General features: G+C 41.3%; 1 protein-coding gene across 2 annotated transcripts in view; it reads right to left on the bottom strand.

The window, feature by feature from the left end:
• The window catches only part of bcr (BCR activator of RhoGEF and GTPase), a 107,614-nt gene extending 86,036 nt beyond the window's left edge, over positions 1-21,578 (bottom strand). For both annotated transcript variants that reach the window (XM_072455289.1, XM_072455290.1), the window contains exon 1: positions 19,203-21,578. In XM_072455289.1, the coding sequence (XP_072311390.1) occupies positions 19,203-20,814 (1,612 nt within the window). In that variant the 5' untranslated portion in view covers positions 20,815-21,578. The remainder of the gene's footprint in view (positions 1-19,202) is intronic.
• Positions 21,579-22,810: the final 1,232 nt, after the last annotated feature.

The following is a 22,810-nucleotide window of genomic DNA, read 5'->3' as shown; positions in this document are numbered from 1 at the left end:
TTCCTCATATTTATCCGGTCGGAGCTTTAGTGTTGCTGCAAACCAAATAATGTCCGACTCAGCTGATCTGTTGTGTGGAGTTCCTCAGGGCTCCGTCTTGGGTCCCGTCTTATTTCTGCTTTATATAATTCCCCTGGGAATGATCATTAAAGAGTTTAGTGATGTGTCCTATCACCTGTTCGCTGACGATTTTCAGCTCTATTGCTCTTCTAAACCTTCTGAGATCCAGAAGCTGAACTCCTTGGTCAGTTGTTTAGTGCAAATTAAACAATGGCTGAGTCAAAACTCGTTGCAGCTAAATGCTGACAAAACAGAAACTCTGATTATTGCCCCTGATGATGCCATTCCAGGGATAAACCAGTACTTGGGTGTTTTAGGCCAGACTGCTAAACCAAGTCCTAGAAACTTGGGTGTTGTCTTTGACAAAGACATGTCTTTAGAGCACCACTCCAAGCTGTTGAGGAAAATCTCTAAGCTCAGGAAAATGGTGTCTCAAAAATACCTGGAAGTTATAATTCATGCATTTGTGTCCTCACGTTTAGACTATTGTAATAGCTTGTTTTCCTGTCTTAACAAGAAGGAACTCTCTCGTCTGCAGCTGGTCCAGAACTCTGCAGCGAGGATCTTGACCCGCACAAATAGAAGGGCCCACATTTCACCCATTCTTAAAGCCCTTCACTGGCTGCCGGTCTCCTACCGGATACAGTTTAAAATTCTTGTTTTAACTTTTAGAGCTTTAAATGGTCAGGTCCCATCGTACATCAGCGATCTGATTAAACCGTACGCTCCCTCTCGCTCACTAAGGTCCTTGGACCAGAAACTGTTGTTGGTTCCTCGCACCCGTTTTCGGACCAGAGGAGACCGATCCTTCCAGGCTGTTGCCCCCAGACTCTGGAACGATCTTCCGTTCTCCCTACGGTCACTGGACTCAGTTACTGCTTTTAAGGGTCAGCTTAAAACCTTTTTATTTAGTCAAGCCTTTTAAATGCACTTGTTTTACGGACTGATTTTACTGTATATTGTTGTATATGTATTGTTCACTGTAAGTTTTTTGTGTTTTTATTGTTTTATTCTGTGTTTTGTGAAGCACTTTGTGACCTCTGTCTGTGAAAGGTACTATATAAATAAAATTTACTTACTTACATCGGAGTCACGTTGATACATAGACAAGGTGGGTGGGTGTCTTGCCCAAGGACACAACGACATCTTTGATATGGTGGATATCCACTGTAACCACTTTTGCTCAGAAGGGAGATGGAGCCCCATAATAAAAGGAGACAAAGTTAACAATGAAATGGGAAAAGGAGGGAAGGCAATTCACCAAATCTAATCTTGAATCTAAGCTTGAATCAGGGAGACTGGCATATGTGCAAGTCACTCTGCCATCGAGCGGTACTATCCATGGGTTTCAGGAATAATAATTATTTTCTGATTTGAAAGATTTGGCATGACAATAGTCATGTTACAGCGAATAGGGAAAAGTCCTCAAGAAATCTTCAAATCAAGACTGAATCATTAGCCTGAAACCCTGAATATTAGTCTTGGATTTGAAAAAGGTGTCTTGGGTTGAACACTGTGCGAAAAGATCTCATGACACTTCCCTAAGCAGCAGCTGTGTGTCTGTAGTAAACATTCTCGGCTCTGGAGCACAGCCAATTCACTTCATCAAGAGCCAGCACATCAAACTTCATAGTAGTGCCATAAAATATCTCAAACACACAGCCATTGAACTGTTACATTTCAGCACCTCATGATTCCACCGTAAGTTATAGCACGAAGCTCCAGCTGCTGAGGATCACTGTTATTCAGAGGCATTGCCCCGATCGTCAAATGCAGGATAAACTTCCTACGTTAACTAGGGTTGTCAAGATTGACCGTGATTATTCAGGTATAATACAATATAAATCCAACTACAAAATAATGGCAAAATTAAATTATTCCCTTTCTATAATAGTGCGGTTTATCATTCAAAAGGTTTTAGTTCATAAAGGTGTTCACATACTAGAGGAATGGTAACATGTTATACAACAGAAATTAAGAAAATTAAGAACTGACTGATATATCAGTAATTGTGAATTGTGGTGTTTTTTCTCATATAATCGTTCGTCTAAAATTTGACATCTCTACTCCGTGAAATACGGACATACGGAAATAATGCAGGGAAAGAAAAGCATACTCAACGAAGCAGATAAAAAACACTTTTGACTCAACAGTACTAGCATCCTCTTTCATCCCAGGAGGTTTTTCCCATGTTTTCCTTCATGGATCATCTGCTCAGGACTTCTGGTTTGTCATAGGTAAATACCATGTTCTTACATAAGAGCCTGTAGAACAGGATCCACTATTTACAGTGGGCTGAACCAAAACCTAACACCAATTTACATACTTTACCCTTAAAAAGCTTAGTCACCGACTGCAAACAACATGGATTGGCACCACACGTCACCTCTGCAGATGTAACCGTATTTAAGAGTAGTTGGAGTGTAAATATTTGTTTAGCATTGAGTCCTTCAGGTGGGACTGAAGAGCGCCTTTTCACCTGTCATTGCAGTGTAGACAGCATATGGTGTGTGCATACGGCCGGCTGGAGGCACTGACAGAGTCTGTGCTGGTAATATGACTCCTTTGGTGGCAGGATACAGTTAAGCAATAATAAATGACAGTTTAGAAGGGCATAAAATATTGTATCTAGAACAAACAGTGCAACCATAGATCACACAATACACATCAGGGGTGTGATCAACTAAAGACAAGCTCTGTGCATTGAATAGTCGATATAAAAGGGGCGTGGCACTGGCAAAATCAAAGAGCATGTTTATTTGTAAAATCACTCAACTCCAGCTAACTCGCTCCATGCCCTCTTTTTTTGCTGTGGTATATAAAAGTCCAATATAATCCCAATAAAATAATTACAATAGCTCTATAGCTCAATAATAATAAAATCACTCACTACACACATATTAACACACTAACAAACCCATTCATGAGTAAACAAAGCAGTTTTCCTGAAAATATGGCCTACATTGTAAATCTATAGAGTGGGCCAAATGGCAGCGAGCTGCAGTGCCATGACAGACACATATGCAAAAGTGGAGCAGTGGTCAGACGACACTGACGGGAACAAGAGAGGAAAGTAAAGGAGCAAAGAAGAGTCCCATATAAATCCTTTTAATCTAAATAAAATAACTGGGATACCATCAACCGATTAATCGACTGAACAACCAAACGCTTACGGCTCTACAGTTTAGATTTCTTTATAGTAACAAACACGTGAGCAGGAAATATGGTACAAGTCCAGTGAATGCTTCTTTCCTGGTCTAAAGATGCCATTATACGCTCAACCCATTATTTGAGATGAGTAATTGCACCACTTTTGAGCTTTTGTTACTCCATTGCTGTGCAGTTTATAAGGCTCTCACCACATATTGTCATTTTACCAGATACTTGGATCTACAATAAGTCATTTATATTAAGCAGTGATTAATCTACCTGTACACGCTGACTCACGCAACAGTAAACATTCAGTGACACAAAGTCTCATTCAATTAGTCAAAATGTTGCCAACAAACACATTCAAGTGTTACATAACATGTCCGCAGATGTGTTATTAACATCAACGGAGGCATAAATAGCAGTTTTACTTCGACCATTTGGCTCAGGGCCCTTTCCAAGTCAGCCAGAGTCTTTATGTCGTTCTGTAGCGGCGCTGTTTGCACAAGCCGCTGAAGAATTATAAACTGCCTGAGCGCATTACCTTCTAAATGAGAAACGAGTGACTAAAAGGTGCTTGATCTTCTAACTTGTATCATTTGCAGTGCAGAATGTAAAGCAGCTCGGATAAGATTGAGTTATTTTGAGCATTTCCAACCCAAATAGTGTGTCTTAGGTGTTTGCTTGAAGTGCAGGTTGAGTTGGAAAAGCAGTTTAGTTTGCGAGCGGCTTGAGATGTGGGCGGAGAGAGCTGCAGGCGACTAGACAACTAAAAATAATCCTAGTTTGATCATCGTAATTGTTTACTGGACTATACAAACTCTAAAACACATAAAATACCTATTAATAACAGAGAGAATGGAATTATAAAATCAAACAGTTATAAATAATAATACATTTCCAAGTTTCATCAATAATAGACTAATGTATTTTATTATTCATTGTTTTATGTTGCCGAGTCAAGTTCCTAGTTTGTGGATTTTGTTCACTGACAATGGTCTTCAGTCGCCATATTTCAACCGGCATGTGGTAATAATCTGTTACAAAAAACGTTTCAATGCACAATAGAAATAATTGTTTGACAAATAGTCGACTAATTGAAAAAATAATTACTGACTTGTCAACTACTAAAATAATCATCAGCTGCAGCGCCATGAAAGTAAGCAGCCAATATGTGGTCGTGTAAAGTCCAAATCTGTCCAGGCATTTGAAATGGTATGTTCAAGCTGCAGTACTACTTTCAAGAGAAGACGTCGGTATCGTGGTGATCTGGGGGGAATGAATGGTCAAAACTCCTGACTCACATGAAGGAGGTTGTAGAGTCTGCACAGTCACCGCATTTGTTTGATGAGACAACAATTACTCAGAAAGGAGGCGAGCGTTGATGTGAAAGAGCAGGAAGAATGTATGCATGTATTGGGTTCAGGGCTGACGTTGACAAAAAAGAATTTCTCGATATGCATTTGCCTTATTCAGACGATGGTCAGAGGGTATTATGTCAATCCAACAGAAATGAGTTAAAGCATGTCGTTGAGCGTGTTAGTTGAGGTTTAATTATCAGACACATGTGAAACGTCTGTCAAATGAATGATGAATTGGACACTTCTAATTGTTTCAGTGATTAAATTTCATGAATGCCTTCCAATCAGAAATCAGAAACTATTTGGCAAACACGAAACCCTTCCATTCCCCCCTAGCCCCAAACACAAACAACTTCAAGAAAACATTTGCGTTTACGTTACAGACGGATTATGTTTGGTCTAGTTATTTGAGGGGACAATGTAGAAAAATAAACTCTTTAATCTAACATGTGCAAACCCTTGAAAAACGCCACAATTGCACAGTCAACACATCAAAACTGAGACTGAACTGGGCTTAAAGACCAGGACTAAACCAAGACTACTGCAAGACAAATTATGCATTTAGACTCAAACTGGGCTAAAATTAGGACCAAAAAAGAAAAGTGAAAAGGGATATGAATCCTAGTATTAAGTGACATAAAAGAGATATTGTAGATTACCAAAGGGCATCATGGTCGAGGCGGATGAAAGTTGATCTCATCCTGGAGGCTACAGTTACAAAGTCTCGCTGCAACAAGCTGTTTCACGCAGAATAAAAACAATGTAAATAATACAACTTCACATCTGCTGTTAAGTCTCAAGCGCTACTCAGAAAGGGCAACTCTTGTTTTTTCCCCTCCGAATCAATAAAATAGACTTTCTTTCTTCTCCTCCTTCCATCTGTGCGCTAAAGCCTCTGCATAAACAACACAGCGTGGAGCGAGTCTGATAGAATATTCATGTCCATGTGAATCCGACTTCAGAGTTATAATGTGTAGTTGATTTTACAGAGGGACATTACAGGCCACTTAAGCAAGCTTCTTCTTTATGACTCATGACTAATTTAGCTCATAGAACTTAGGAGAAATCCCACATAAGCGAAATAGAAAATGAAGTGTTTTGTTTTCAAAATTATACAGCGTTGCAAACATTTTTACGCATGGTTCATATATTCACATTGTAAGGCAAAGACCTTCAAGTCAAAAGATGATGTGAATGTTTGATCTTTTATCTGATGTTGTGATTGATGCGTTCCAGGATTAGCACGAAACGTTAATAGATGCACCGATTGCAAAATTCTTGGCCGATACCGATTTCCGTTTTTTAAGGAGGTCTGACCTGCCAAAACCGTTTTTTCCGATACCGATTTTCTATCTAGCCACTGATTTTCCCATAAACTACCCTGTATTATATGAAAAAGATGCATGTATACAGGACACACGTTTTAGAATATAAAATGTAATTTATTTTGTGGAAAAATAAATAACTATATATAAAAATTATATATATATATACAGAGCAGGAACAAAAAGGAGCATGATGTCATCTCTGATTGGCTGCTGCGCCGCCTCGCCGCAGAAAAGTTGAACAAATCTGAACTTTTCTGCTGCGAACAATTTTAACGCCTTGAAGCTTATACGCCTGTCAAAGCGTCTAGAGCGGAACGCGCCGCGCTCCACGCAGAAAAAGCAGGAATCGCGCCGCGGAAAACGCAGCAGGTGTTCGACGCACGTTTACATAGACTTTGAATGTAAACTGGACGCTTTGGCCGCCGCAGTCTGAATGAGTCTTGCTAGTTTTTAGCTGTTTTGCTCTGGGCGCGTTGAGCTGCTACGCACCGTGCATGCGGATCAGTTTGATCGGCCAAAAACCGGAAATTACAACAGTGACCGGCCGGTCACCGATTGGACATAAAACCGGCTTTTTTAATCGGTGGCCGATTGATCGGTGCATCTCTAAACGTTAAGTCAATCTTTAAATATGTCTTTATCTGAATCAACTGCATTTTTCATAAAGTAAAACCCATTATTGTCAATAGAAATCCCATTTATACTTTTACATTTCCAGCTCCCACAACTCATACAGTACATTGCTTACATACAAACTGTACAATCTGAAGGATGTTTGCATTTCTACTTGGGCTGTGCAAATAATTGAATCAAGATCTAATCATTTAAATTGACAATAATTATCCTAGTTATTTTAATGAAGAGGCCTGTTGATCCCGTCAGTAAAAGCATGTTATTTGGAGCAGAATATTAACTATGAAGGAAGAAGATTTGATACAGCTTGTTGATTGTATGTAATGTAATTGAAAGCACAAAAGGGTAAAAAAACAACAACATTCAATCGTTTTATCAATTTCTTTTGTCCAGTCCCTTTCCAACATGGCTTTTCCTTTCACACATTCAACAGTCACGCTGCCCCACATCTGTGCCTTTTTGTGTTACGAGCTGTAGAAGATGATGACTTTATTCTGAACACACTCCGGGTCGACTTGCATTACAGTCGGTTGTCAAAGTGACTTTTGGTCCAATCAAAACCAAAACGTGCTACATTCATGGATAGTAGCACTATTGCCCATGAGAAAAACTCACACATGAGAAAAACTCACAGACAAACAAAAATATTATGTTGATGAACTCCAGAAAACACTGCATTTCCTACAGCCATTTAATGAGCAAATCCAGTGAAGGTGTGAGCCCATAAAAAGAACCCGGGGGTTTAAATGTACAGAGCGTCAGGGAGTGAAGGCAGAGACCCCGGAGAGGCCCAGGAGACAGGAGCAGATCCTTTGTAACTGATCACTTTCATAAATAATGAATAAACATGATATACTGGACTCCATTTGACCCCTCGCCCTGCCCAAAGGCAAGGCAAGGCAAGGCAAGGCAAGGCAAGTTTATTTGTAGAGCACATTTCATACACAAGGCAATTCAAAGTGCTTCACACAGCAGGAAAAATGCATTCAAATCACAAAGAAATTACAGAAACAGAAATACAATAAAATTAACTAAATAAAAAATTATCAATCCAACTGATTTTCTAAACTAATAAAATCACAAACAAAAGAGAAGAGTGCAAAGATAAAAATTAACTACAATAAAATTAACTAAATTAAAAATTATCAATCCAACTGATTTTCTAAACTAATAAAATCACAAACAAAAGAGAAGAGTGCAAAGAAAAAATCCTTTCAGTCATATGCGCAGCTAAACAAAACTGTTTTTAGCTTAGATTTGAACATTGTCAGAGTAGAAGCCTGTCTCACATCTTCAGGAAGACTGTTCCAGATTTTAGCTGCATAAAACTGAAACGCAGATTCCCCATGTTTTGTCCTGACTCTGGGCACCAGCAGGAGGCCGGTCCCTGAGGTCCTCAGAGTCCGAGATGGTTCATATGGCACTAACATATCCAAGATGTACTTTGGTGCTAGGCCATGGAGAGACTTGTACACAAGCAGAGCTGCTTTAAAGTCTATTCTCTGAGCCACAGGAGCCAGTGCAGAGACCTGAGAACAGGACTAATGTGATCATACTTCCTGGTTCTAGTCAGGACCCGAGCAGCAGCGTTCTGGATGTATTGCAGCTGTTTTACAACTCATTTGGAGAGACCAGTGAGCAGGCCGTTACAGTAGTCTAATCTACTGGAGACAAACGCGTGGATAAGTCTCTCTAAATCTGGTTTTGACACTATATTTTTGATTTTGGCAATGTTTTTTAGATGGTAAAAAGCTGCTGATGTTATTGATTTGACGTGGCAATTAAAGTTCAAGTCTGAGTCCATTATTACCCCCAGATTTCTAATTTGGTTTGTAGGTTTTAGAGCGAGACTCTGGAGGTGACCGCTAACACTTTCTCTTTGTTTCTGTGGGCCAAAAACGATTATTTCAGTCTTGTCTGAGTTTAGCTGGAGAAAGTTGTTTTGCATCCACACTGATCTGTTGGATGCAGTGACAGAGTGAATCTACTGGTCCATAGTCACCTGCCGATAGTGAAACATAGATCTGAGTGTCGTCTGCATAATTGTGATAGGACACATTTTCACTGCGTATCAACTGACCCAACGGCAGCATGTAGAGGTTGAACAGAAGGGGACCCAGGACTGACCCTTGGGGCACTCCACAGGTCAGGGTCATGTGGTCTGAGACACAGCTACCAATTTCAACAAAGTACTTCCTGTCTTCCAGATAGGACCTTAACCAGTTTAGGGCAGTGCCAGTGATGCCCACCCAGTCCTCTAGTCTCTGTAAGAGGATCCCATGATCGACAGTGTCAAAAGCAGCACTCAGATCTAACAGAATTAAGACTGAGGCTTTGCCCGTGTCAGTGTTCAGGCGGATGTCATTTGTCACCTTGACAAGAGCAGTCTCAGTGCTGTGATGAGGTCTAAAACCTGACTGAAAAACATCAAATGAGTTGTTTATTAAGAGGAAATCTGTGAGCTGTTGGTAAACAACCTTTTCAAGGACTTTGCCCCAAAATGGCAGATTAGAGATGGGCCGGTAATGACTCAGTACTGCGGCATCAAGACTGCTCTTCTTTAGGAGAGGCTTTATGACCGCAGTTTTCAAAGACATTGGGAATGTTCCAGATTGAAGCGACATGTTAACTATGTGAGTGAATGGTGCTAACAAACTGTTCAGCACAGACTTTAGAAATTTGGTGGGTAACACATCAAGGCAGCATGTAGATGAACTCAGACTGGTGATGATCTCATGGACAGTTTTGTCAGTTACTGGTGCAAAGTGAGTTAGCTCTAAGTGTCTTGGTGGTTTTAGGGTAATTTTTTGCATTGTGGGATTTATAGCATTTTTAATGCCCTGAACTTTGTCATTAAAGAATAATGCAAACTCATTACACTTGGATGTGGAAATGAGTTCTAACGGCAGCTGAGCTGGAGGGTTTGTTAATCTGTTTACTGTGGCAAACAGGACACGCGAGTTGTTACTGCAGCTTCCAATTATTTCAGAAAAATATCTTTCCCTAGTTCTACATAAGATTAGGTTGTACATGTTCAGCTTTTCTTTGTAAATCTCTTTTTGAACCTGACTTGCGCCATTTCCGTTCGGCCCTGCGGCACTCCCTTTTCTGTGCCCTGACCGAATCATCATTTCTCCACGGCGCCTTCTGCTTATTTTTAACCATTTTAGCCTTTATAGGGGCGATGGTGTCCAGAACATTCAAAACACTAGATGTAACAGAGTTCAACAAATCATTTACATTAGAACATGAGACATTTTCAAAGTTTATCATTTCCATAAACAGTGCACCTGTGCCATCACTTATGTGTCTCCTCTGAACAACTGCAGGACCAGCCGGTGGTTTGGGAGAAACAGACAGGTCAAAGAAGACACAGAAATGATCAGACAGAGCAACATCGATCACATTAACATTTGAAATATTTACCCCCTTTGTAATTATGAGATCTAGAGTGTGTCCTTTGCTGTGGGTGGGGCCTCTCACATGCTGAGTAAGACTGAAGGTTTCAAGGACAGCATCAAGCTCTTTAGCGTTTCTGTCACAAATATTATCAACATGCACATTGAAATCACCTGTAATGACCAAACCATCAAAGTCTGTGCATATGACTGAAAGCATCTCAGTGAAATCATCAATAAAACTTTGGCAGTGCTGGGGAGGCTTGTATAAAACAATGAAGAGAATGGATGGAGACCGTTTTAGCTCCATTTTAAAGGATACATACTCAAATGATGAAAACACCCCAAAAGACAACCTGCGGGTAATTATTTCATCTCTAAAGACAGCACAGACTCCACCCCCTTTTTTGTTTTCTCGTGTTTCAGATTCAAACTTAAAGTTGGGTGGAGCAGATTCTATCAGAACTACATTTCCTGTGTTTTTGTCAAGCCATGTTTCAGTTAAAAACATAAAATCAAGATTATAAGAAGAAATAAAATTATTAATTAAGAGAGATTTGTTACATAAGGATCTGACATTTAGCACAGCAAGTTTCAGACTAGTTTCAGTGAGACTGGGCTTTATCTTTTCACAGGGAATATGAATCACATTTCTCAGATTGGGCCTGACTCGCATTTTGTTTGTCCATCTGTGTGATGATGTGACTACAGAAATAGCACTAGGGGGGGCTCTTTTTACATAGGGCCCCGGGTTTGTTTGATTTTTAATGTGACAATAAGTCCCGGCAACGCTGAGACCCAGTGCATCCTAGCTATGGGAGATACCAGGTGAAAGGCGAGGTTGGATGGGTGGTGGGGCTTTTGTAGCCAAGGAGAGTTTGGGACCAGGTGAGAAGCAATACAGATACAGTGAGATAGTAACAGGTTTTGTTTAGTAGTGTCTCGATTTCCCTTACTTGCAAACTTTTTCCAATTCCGATACCACAACAATTATTAAAAAAGAAAACACTGCTTCTTTATAGAATAGTAGCTAAGGTGGGTAATAAATAAATATCTGAATATTGTTTTTCTTTTTTTTGTTTAGAGGATTTGTTCGCAAATGTAAAAAGTCATTGTATTGTGTCCCATTTTATAGTGATTATGTAATAAGAAAGGAAAGGTAATTGGTTGACAATAAAATAAAAGACAATAAACAATAAATCATTTTACCACTGCAGCACTCATGTAATGTTTAGGTTTAATTAAATGGTACACAATGTATCTTTTATGGTGAAGGGTTGTTTCCGTCTTGTTTCCATGGAAATGTTTTTGCTTTGCCTGGGAAGTTCCACAAAATTTAACCCATTCATCCATCTCCATCCATCCAAGGGATCGCCTCTACACAGATATGACCTGTGACGAGCAAGTAGCATGCCCTCAACCAACAGAAAGGTTACAGTCCACCTTCAATTGACATGACATAGGGACCTAGGCCAAAAAAAAAAAAAGGAAAATATGCAACATTACAACATCAGTTGCTTGCCTACAATTAAAAACTATTAAAAGTTTGCCAATTTCTTCACTTTTGGGGTTAATTTTATGATCGACTAACGTTTTGTGCAATACTTGAACCTCAACCAAGACATTTACAGACACATTTTGCAGAATCTTCAGAGACCAGCTCAAGACATTGTTTTAAAGTGATCTATCAATCTACATAAGCTTTTAATTTGTCTGAACATCATGGGCAGACAGACCAAAGCAGAGACATGAGGACATATCCGGCGGCGGACAAGAATCAGGCCAACATTTGGCATTGATTGTGTAGTTTTTATAAGCATTCGTCAGTCCAAGCCTCATGGACATTCACACACTGTCTGCGAGCTCCGGGGCAAACGGGGGAGTAAGCACTTTGATCCGTTTCCCTACACCGAACAGGGCGCCATTAAATGGACCCATGCAGAAAGGCACTAAAGAAAGTAAATGTGAAAATCAATGTATAATTGTGAAAAGTAGAAGAGACACGGAGAAATGGGCTACAGAGATAAAAGTCATTACAAAAACAGCTTCATAATATAAGAGAAAAGCACAATTAGAAACATTAAAAGCTTAAAAGATCCTCCCTGGAGTGATCAGCCACAAGCCAGCAACCGCATTATGAAAAACCATTGTGGAAACAGTTCAGTTAAGTGCTTGGTTTGTTTAGCAGCCGTCCCACAGTTTTGGTACAATGTGTTTTGTTGTAATAGGCCAATGTTTAACATTGTGTCTAATCATACACTAAAACAAACAAATAAGACAAATATGAAACTGTACAATGAATGTCAAGTAGAGTCACAAAACACGAGATAAGTGTGATATGAAGCGGCCATTTGCTATTGCTCTAACTACTGATATTGTGATACTGGGTTAAATCATCGTAAATCACCAACACTCCCGAGTCACTCCATAGTCCAAAGCAGTCAAAATACTGTTGGAGCTGTCAACTTCAACTGCTGGCCCACGTCTGGTGAATATATCCAACCCTTTGTGTCAGAATACATTTGAGAGAACACAAACTTTTGTTCTTCACACCATAAGGGCTTTTAACTATGTTATAATGGTTTCCTGTCTCATGCATTTAAGACGCCATTGCTCTAAAAATTCTCGTTTGCCCAATGATAAAAATAAATATATATACCACAGCTCGCTACCACGATTATACCTGCTCGGTGACGTACTGTGAAGAAGCAATCAGTGATGTGTTGTTTTACTATCGTAGGTTGCTTCAGCTTAATATTGCTATGATGAATAATGATAAACATGTGTCAAATGTTAACTAAACTAAAGTCACATCTTGTTTTACTGTGACAATAAAAAGGGACATAGGTGGAGGTGTGATGACACCTTATTGCTTGTTGTTTTCTAACAAAACACTAGCCGCTTTTACAATGTTTTGTCGTCCGCGACTTCACAAAGCGCATAGAAATTGAAAACTGACTGATGAGTGGTCAGCCATCTAGGTCAATTGATAAAAACATGAGTTTTCCTATGTTTCAGACTGATCATTAGAAGTAGTGGTGATTTTGTGGTACTTGGCTTTACAATAAAGGATGCAAGAGGTAAACAGAAACTGTAATCGGCTTTTGAAAGTTACTGCGTTGTGTTTACATGTCCTCTCATTCAGCTCAGACAGGCCAGAAACCCTAAGGTCCGTCTCTAATGGACAGGAAGCACACACAAACAAGGACTATCCCAAAAACCACTGTTTCCATCCACATCAAACTAAAGTGAGCTCGTCTGTTTGACTCTCGCTGGGCAGAGGCCAGGGCTGTTTAACCACTACATTCATTGCCAACAAAGCAAGAACACGTCTGCAATTAGGTATTGTAACTTGGGATATGTAGGCTGCAATACTTCTGGACAGAAAATATCATCACTACAGTGCAAGCAGAAGCAATAAAGCCAGTTAAAAGGTTTAATTGTGCTAATTTAGGTCATGGTTGCTAATTGTACAATGCTATTTCCTCTGGATTTGTCATAGATCGTCACCATCCATGTTTTAAGTCTCAAAACATGCTTTTTCAAGAATTTGTTCACCTATTCCTCATGTTGTTGTTCATGTTAGTTTTTCACTGTTTAATATTGAGATCTGTACAGCACTTTGGCCAACCTCGTTTTTTAAAGCACTTTATGAATACATTTCGATTGAATAGACTGCTTCTTAAATAAAGTAACTGACACAAACTGTACTGATAAAAGCAACTTGGTCCAAAACGTCCTAGTCCTTTTGCAATCACGCGTCAAATAACTTTTTAAAAAACCCTTGAATACCATTGTGAATACTAGACAGGACTAACAACATGCTTAAATAATGCACATATGTGAACCTTTGCTGTTAGTTTACCCCTGCTGACAAAGGACCGGTTATGTGCCATTATAACGGGTCAGAGCAGGTTGCAGCCTCTCAATAGTGTGAGCTGAGGAGCACCCAGCTGGCGAGGAAAGCAGGCTCACTCACCCCCCTCCTTCCTCTTCTCACCCTCTTTTCATGCCTTTGCTCCGTCCGCTCCACCACGGCAGGCCTGAGGTAACCTGGGATTTCGCGGCCAACAGGAGGGCTATGTACTCCTCCCTTCTCCCAGTGAAAAGAGGGTCATTGTGCCCGGCTGGACCACTGGAAAGTATAGAGACTTGGCGAGCTACCATTCACAGATTCTGCCTTAAGTGTTTTTCAAGTAGCCCGTCTTAAAGAAACATCATCCCAAATCTTAAAATATATATATAAACTCTTGCAATGCACTGAAATTCACATTGAACAAAAGTCTATGATGGTATTTTAAGGACACTTTCAACACAAAGGCCAACATGTCGACCAGTAATCATTGTAAATACTTCATATGTGTGATGTTAGTTGCAGCCGTACACATCCCATTTAACACGCAGATAACAGAGCAAAACATGCTAGATACATTCCCAAGTTGTCATTCATAAGTAGGACATTTTATGAATTGGGTAAATCATACAGCCAAGTATAGCCCCTGCCACAACTTGGGCAAAGAGAGAGGAAATAGAGACTCCACACAACCACAAAATACCCCAATTTAAGGCTTTATTTCCACAATTCTCACCAAGTAACTAAAATAAGTCTTTCAGAGTTAGTCAGACCAACTGTGCTTGATTGCAACCACAAAATACAAAAATAAAAGCTGAAAAGCTGCTATCCTCGATGAGTAGTTTCCAAAGGGCTGTCAGTCATGATAAACGTCTTGTCTTATGGAAAACTCACATGCTGGAAGCCATTCGTTGCAACTGTATTTTCACTTTGTATGTGCTCACATGTTTTCCTTGCATTGCTAATAACATCTTTATAATAACTGCGACGAGTTGGCCACTGTCCAGGGTGAACCCCGCCTAAGGCCCGAAGTCACTGGGATAGGCTCCAGTCACCCGCGACCCCGAAAGGGAACAAGCGGTAGAAAATGGATGGATGGATGGATGTCAAGTGTTCAAAGCTCTGTTCAAGTACACTAAATGTATATGCATAGTGGTGGAGTATCTCAGAGTAAAGCCATTTGCTCAATAATTAAGTCAAAAATGACAGTTTGTTCTGCCCATATCTTCCTCTCTGGGTACTCAAGCTTCCAACCAGCAAGCCAAATCAAATATGCCTCTAGTAAAGAAATGTTTGTCAATGTACTGTGACTATATTCACTTAATCCTAGCCTGATGTTTCTCCACACTCTCTACTCCAGACTAGGAGTGGGGGAAATATCAAAAATTGATAATATCGAGTATATCGTCTACAATTACAACTTTTAAAAATGACCAGGAGATTAAACCATTCACGTTATGTACCATACATGAACCTTTACAGGCACATTTAAGCATAGTCCAGATGCATTTGTAAAATATTGTTATTGAAATAATGCACAGAAACATACCACGATATAATTTTTTGTCAATATCGCCCACCTGTTCTCCAGACTAACCACTGCCATTTCCTCCATAGTCAGTACCTGCAGCGGTCGCTTGAGCACAGCCGCCTGGAGGTACAAGTGTAAAACGTATGTGCCTTTGTGTGAATTTCTGTTACGCAACGGGAGAGAGTTCTTCCCATCTGCGCTCCTCTGCAGCCCCCGCATCCCGGAGCAACAGAGCGCAAAACGACAGCTCTGCCTCGTGCCCTGCCTCCTTCAGTCCTTCCTCACTCCATCGGCCCACTCATCGTCATTATCTGCACTCACCTCCCAGCAAAACAACACAAGCACATTCTCCGCACTGTACTCTGGGTGTTAAAGGCACACCTGAAGCTAAAATAGAAATATGCAACCACTTTATAGGTACATTTGGTACTTTGGTATTTAGTATCTACTGTACATACCTGGACTGTAACAAGAGGCATTTCATGAGATGGACCTGTCATGTAATTACTATATTGACTTATCTTTCAAATAATAAAAAATGGGACCAGTATTTATGGGGAGTATGTTTTCTTTTGTATTTGTGGGGAACGATAAGATTTGTGCTGTAGAGTCCAGTGAATTAAGGAACTTATGACTCATATCAACAATAACGACATAAGTGTTTCATTGTGACATGAATTTATTGCTGCTCATATTTCTAACAATACAGTACATTTAGAATACGGTTATTTGGATCTATTCTGCTTTAGGGTCATTGTGTGAAGTAGTGTCAAAGTTAATATTTACTGTGCCAATTTCTGTATAAATATCACACTTCAAAAAATGATATCGTAACAGGTTAAACTGGACCTGTCTGGGCTCCTCTGACCTCTTCTCCACAGATATGGCGCCACTAGATCTATTCTACTTCTTCAGTTGAATTCTAAAACAGACTGAAATGGTAAACAGTCACATTTATATAGCACGCTTTCCTGCCTTCAAGCCATTCGAAGCGCTTTACATCAAGGAACCGCTCACCCATTCAAACACACATTCACACGCTGACACTGCGGGTGAGCCAGGTTAAGTGTCCTGCCCAAGGACACAACAACAATGTTAACCAGGAATCACAACGCCAACCTGTGAGCAAGTGGACCACAGATGGTTTTTTGTCCTCTATTTTTCATGTTGGGAGCAGGATTCAAACATTCGACTAACTGAGCTACTGACGCATTAGGAGAGTGTCAAAAGCTCACCAGTTGCTAATGACAAAAGCTTACACCAGTACATTCCATGCTTTTCAAATTGATAAAATCTCAGTAGTGCTTGGATTACACAATGGCAATTCGAGTCCAAACGTCCTGCTGCCCTGACTGAGGTGCACATTGGCCATGAACGTAAAGCTACAGTGCATTTTCTCTGGTCTCGTCTTAAGACCTCTCCGTGGGGTGTCCAACCACCAGCGTTTCACTTCTTCTGTTCAAATTCCAGATTATCCCACTAAACGCGTCATCGTCTGCAGCATCACCGCCTCCTCTCCCCCTTCTATGGTCCATTTATCTGACCCCACTTCTAACCCTGCTGTACACCTCCCTGCAGGGCTCACTGTGGTGGAAAAAATGTCAAAAGAAAGAGAGTCAGACTGATAATCCTTCACGTACAGCAGCAGGGGAATTAACCATTTGCTGCAAACTGTCTTCCGGAGAGGGAGAAAAAAAGAAAATGTCTCCTAAGCGTTAGTGGTGTTGGGCCTATTACTTCTGATCAGGCAGGATAATTAAAAGAGATAATGCATTTTGCTTTCACCGCAAATATGTCCGATTGGGTTTTCCGGACACGATGATGAGCGCATCCTGTCTGGGAAAAACATTTTAGCAGATTCAGCTGGGGCCGGTGTCAGGGGCTGTATCAAATAAGTGAATTTTAAATGCACACAGCTCTGTTTGGTATTTAGTCAAAATCGTGTATAAGGTTTTAGTGGATGACAGTAAAATATACTAGATAATATGCAATGGCTGAAGCCATTGCGAGTGTCTGCGTTCTTGCGTAAAAGTACAACATGTGTGTAAGAGTACTACATGTGTGTAAGTAGTACCACCAGTACTACTTAAACTGACGTATACACAGATAGTATTAAAAGTTCACAAGTGAAATTAAAATATAATTAGGGATGGGTGATAGACAAAAATATCATAGAGTATTCCGGTAACGATATTCATACATCATTATGTCAATTCAACAGAAATGTGCACATAACAACACAAAAAAACATGTACATAAACTAAATTACAAGAGTAAAGAAATATTAAATTATACTTTTTTTTCATTCTTATTTTTAATCCTCTATTTTTGTCGCATTATTAACAATAAACAATACTAAATTTCAATATTTTTCACCCCTCTAAATACAACTATCAATTCAAACATACAATAAAGCTATCAATCAAATAGACTATATTTTTTTACAATAAGCTAAATTTGCATAGGCCACTTAAGCAGGAGGATGGCACTGGTCTGGTAATAAAGAAATTGGCAGGTTTGACGTTGTTTGACCCCACTGATCTGTTTCGAGTAGCCAACTATAACTGTGCGGTTCTGCTGTTTATGCTGGCGCTGGTGAACGCCCCTAATGCCAGGACCCTGCAGTCCGTCTGGTCCAGCGGGATATTACTTTGAAATCTGTTACAATACACTGGAAGCAAACTGTTCTCAACAACAGACAACCTCAGAGTGACCGCATAACTTTAATTTCAGAAGAGTAAAATGCTTATAGAGCTGTAGTATGTTATAATGTGCATTTCCGGTTCATATTCGTGTTTTTGGGTGTAAATTGATTAAGCTAAGTAATTTATATATGAAATAATCAAAATATTTATTTCAAATTTCCAAATGACAGTTAGGCCTGTCACTGTATCGACTTTTCGTTCAATAAATGAGATGGAACTGTATTTGTTGAGACTCAATATATTAATCATAGATAATAGATAGGTATTTATCATAGATAACTTCTACAACTCATAACAGATACAAAATAGCTTTAATGATGTTGTACATTTAGGAAAGGATTTGTCTTGATTAACAACAAGATAAAGACATATTGTGTCAGTGGCATTAAGTAGTTTAAATAATATCCATCGTTATATTTTCTGTAGCAACATAACAATCTGTATAACTGTATTGTTATTGTCGGTCTTGTGCATTTTTTTATGGAATCAAAGTCTGAAAAAAAATGTATATATTATGTCATGCAATCATATGTTGCACTAAACGATCTGTGACACTATAGAAGTGTATGAAGCTCGAAGCCTATAGTTAGTTAAAACCTTGTACTTATCTACAAGCTGCACACCTTGTGCTTCTATTATAGGGCCCCTGGCAGAAGAGTACAATTTAATGGTTAGATACACTGCAGCCATTTGTTTGGAATAGCCTGCCAGGCTTCCAACTATTGTAAGGTAAAAGCTGCAGAGGCGCACCTGTAACTCAAATGCTAAACTCTTCATGACTTGCTGGATTTGTTTAAGAAAAACTACTCAGGGCATTATTGTTCATCACCGACTGACATTCCAGGAATAAGCAGAGGTGTATCTTTCATCTGTCTCCCACACAAGGCCAAAGAGAGGACACACAATCCTGAGTGTTTACGTGGACGCACAAAATGACACTATCAATAACCAGCATTAAGCTAGTCTGCGGTTTTAAAGCATGACATGGCTTGGAAATTGCAAGTATAAATGCCATAAAGATCCCTGGGAAGCCATGACAAACTGCATTAGTGAAACTTCCATTCATTTTTCTACCCACGGAAGAGCAAACGAGCACTGCAGGTTTTGTGTGTGGGCTCAACGGTGTCCTTTTGCACTCAAGCCCACCTGCACTCAAAGATAAAAGACAACAGCAAGCACTCACCTAGGTGGTCTCCATGGAAACTGTTGTCATGCGACGCTCTACCGTGGGGCATGAGGTCATGGTGGGAAGGAGGGGGCCAAATTTGTCCCGTCTTGCGAACGCTGACGATGGTTGCCTCGGACATGACCACAGGGCCTCCGTGCTGGCGGTGATGGTGCCTCTTCTGGGACTGCGGCGTCGGCGGGCTGCTGCTGTCAAAGGAGTGCTGGGAATTCTGGGAGTTTTGCGAAGGCGACCGGCTCTTTTCCCTGAAGGGTCGGCGGAATGCTGTGGTGGGGCTGGGAGACACGTGGCTGGACTGTCCCGAGGAGAAGTCTTCCTCGCTGGAGGTGAGGTTCTCGTTGGAGCTGCAGTCTGGCGTGTAGCCCCCGCCTCCGCCCACGTCCTCGAAGCTTCCCGGCGAGTAGGAGCGGCGGGGCCAGGTGAGCAGGTGGTCGTCTTGAGTGCCTTGGTCCCTCATGGCGACCCCACCCCCGCCGCCTCTGCCATCGCTGCCTCCTTCACCCATCATGACTCCGCCAACGTAGACGCTGGAGTAGGCCTGGAAATCTGAGGGCTGCCAGGGAGGAGGTGGAGGTTTACCCCCATTTGCTCTCGCTAAATGTCTCGGCGTGGGTTCTCCGTCCTCGCCCTCTGCGTCGTATCCACAGGTACTCTCTGTAGACCGCCCTCTGTAAACCGGTTTGGGACGCAGATCTCCGGCGGCAGTTGCTAAGTTACCCGGGAGGGAGTGCAAGGACCTTTTCCTCTCCATCTGCATGGCCTGGGTGCCCAATGAGCTCATCTTGTCGGACACCTCTCGCTCATTGACCCGTACCAGACCCCTGTCATGATGGAACTCCATGTTGGAATAAAACGGGGGAGGAGGCGGTGGAGGTGGTTTATCCTGAATTTTGGCTACATCTCCAGCAGAGTGAGAGTTGGCCCGTTTGATCCGCTCAAAGTTGGATCGAAGTGCTGCAACTCCCAGCCCCATGCCCATCTTGTCCTTGGGGTCTATGGGCAGATCCTTATCAGGAGGTGGGAGTACTGGTCTTCTTGGGGAGACGGTGATGCCTCCACCTCTCTGTTTAGATGGAGAAAGCCCATCCAAGTTGTCACAAGAGGTGGACTCAACCTGTATGGGCACGTCAAATGCAGACTCGAGTCCGTCTCCGTGGGATGCTGACTTTCTCGCGGGTGGGGGTCGAGGTTTGGTCCTGCCAGTTCCATCACCTACAGGCTGGAAACGGCTCCTCTCCATTGGTCCCACAGTGCTGTAGCCCACTACTCCTACACCCATCCCGACTACCCCAGTCTCCTGTACATGTGGCTGCTGGGACTGGCATTCTGCTCCCTGGTTAGAGGCTGCGTCCATGCCCTCACCCAGAGGGGTCTTCCGAAAGCCCCACCGCTGCTTGTCATAACTCTTTCGTTCCTTTGCTAGAAGAGTCTGTAGGTAAATCATGCGGAAGCGCTCTTTATTCACCTCTTGCTCTAGTCTCCGAATAGATGCTTTACACCGCTCCAGCTCTTGCTCAATCCCACTAACAGACCTCAACTCCATCTTGGGGGGCTCTGACTCAGGGAACTGCGCTTTCCACGCTTCAATGAAACCCACCGGCTCCACCATGTTGTGCCAAATCTTTTTCCAGTGACCGACCTTGGTTCACTCACTGAGGGTTGGTGCCAAAGATGCAGTTTGTCCCTTTTGGAGTCAAGTAACCACACAATCTACAATACGGAGCTATGGCTGCGATGCACAAGCTGTGCTTATAAGATTCCTTTAAGAAACCCTTTTACAAATATAGAGCCTAATTGCTTACACTTGCCATTTGCGCAGTCGCGACAATACATCCCATTCTCCTCCAGAGAAAGCAGCTGCTGTTCAGTCAGATAAATAGATGGGACTGCGGGCGGCCCAAAGGGGTAAAAAATATTAGAATTCTGATCGTCCTTTTCAAGCATTATTCCGGAGAAAATCAAGTATGACCAATAAATAATCTTACGGTATGTTCAAGAGCGGCCAGTGAGAAAAAGCAAGTGCAAATTGAATCCCGTTGTTTTACTCACTCCCAAATGTGCCCAGATATCCTCCTTTTGCCTTTCACTTTTGCTCATTCACAAGACATTAATCCCGGGCGCCTCAGCGCGAGCGCCTTTGTACAGCCGCGCTCAAGGAGAGAATGAAAAGCGCTCAACACGAGCGACGCCAGCATCTGACTTTCTTACGTGAGAAACCCACGCGGAATCATTCACGAGCGTTTCACGAGTCCTTTCTTTATCCCACGTTTTCCCGGGCGAAGGAGCGGCATTCTCAGTCTTCACCTTGTTTTTCCTCGGCTTTGGAACGTTTCTTTTGCCGCGATGGTGCTGCTGAGTGCGCTCCCATCTCAAGCCAGCTCCACTGGCCCCTGCAAGAATGGGAGGGACCACCAGGGCCTGTCTGCTGGTTAAAGAGACACTACCGCCTGGTCCTGTTCACACTTCTTCATTTATACCCAATCAAATGGGATTTTACCAAGATAAATCGTTCAGTCGAAGAATTATACAGTGATATTGTTAATCTTTATTGCAGTAGGCCGATAAACAACCAATATTTGTGCACTAATGCAACTATCAAATTAGTGGTCAGAATATATGTCCGTGTGTATCCTTTCCACATACAAAATACGTGAATGAAATGCAAGAATAATCCTGCTGTGTGTTTGATTTCGTGCAGTTGTCTCGCCGGGTTTGACAGGTGTAACGTTCCAGGGGCCCTGGTGAGGCTCAACACTGCTGCTCAGAGGACGGATCTGGAACTGCAACGCATTTTCTACATAGGTGATGTCATTGCTACAGACACAATCTTGCTGTTAATGACAAAACCAGTGAGATACTACTGTGGTAACATAAAGGCTAACATTTAGATGACCTTAAAACGGCTGTCCAGACAATACCAATATAGAACCTGACAATACTGGTGAGATGCTGTGATTTTGCACATTTCCGAGTCAGCAAATGGGATTATATGATTAGGTTTCTCTCATTTATTCTAGGCCTATAATAAGGGGTCAGCTCTATATTGCCACAGGGATTATAGATCTGAATATATAGTTAAGAGACCTTTGTTATAGTCAGGGCCTTGTTATGAGATAAGGACTTTAATTTAGGTTGATCTCAAAACTCAGTCTCTTATCTCAACCATAATTTAAGGCAAAGATTAGGGCCTGTTTTTATGATTATAGTTCCAATTTGGGGACTGGTTTTGAGATTATGGTTAAAGTAAGGGCCAGGATGCAGGTGAGGATTATGGATTTACTGTCAAAAATGTAAAAAGAAAACAGGGCTGTGGTAATATAGGTACATGCTATTCTTCTGTCGATACGTTTCTGTAGCAGAGATAGGCTCAGAATAAATCCATCCATACAGACTTACACACAACATACTGCAAGTTTAAAATGAAAAGACTTTGAAATTGTTTTATTTACCTGATTCCACAACCTTAGTAATGCACTACAATCATTATCCATAATGATCCCCTCAACACTTTACAAATTATACTTTGACCCAGTGCCAGTATTTGGACAGGCCTCATGTTTTATCACAGTTTTACAGCAGTTAATAAAGATACATATTATATAAAC

The sequence above is a fragment of the Eucyclogobius newberryi genome, unplaced genomic scaffold (assembly GCF_026437365.1).
Source record: "Eucyclogobius newberryi isolate DKJ021-1_F unplaced genomic scaffold, fEucNew1.0.hap1 SCAF_2, whole genome shotgun sequence".
Lineage (NCBI taxonomy): Eukaryota > Metazoa > Chordata > Actinopteri > Gobiiformes > Gobiidae > Eucyclogobius > Eucyclogobius newberryi.
The sequence above is the reverse complement of the archived record's forward strand: the minus strand, read 5'-3'. Positions and strand labels throughout refer to the sequence as shown.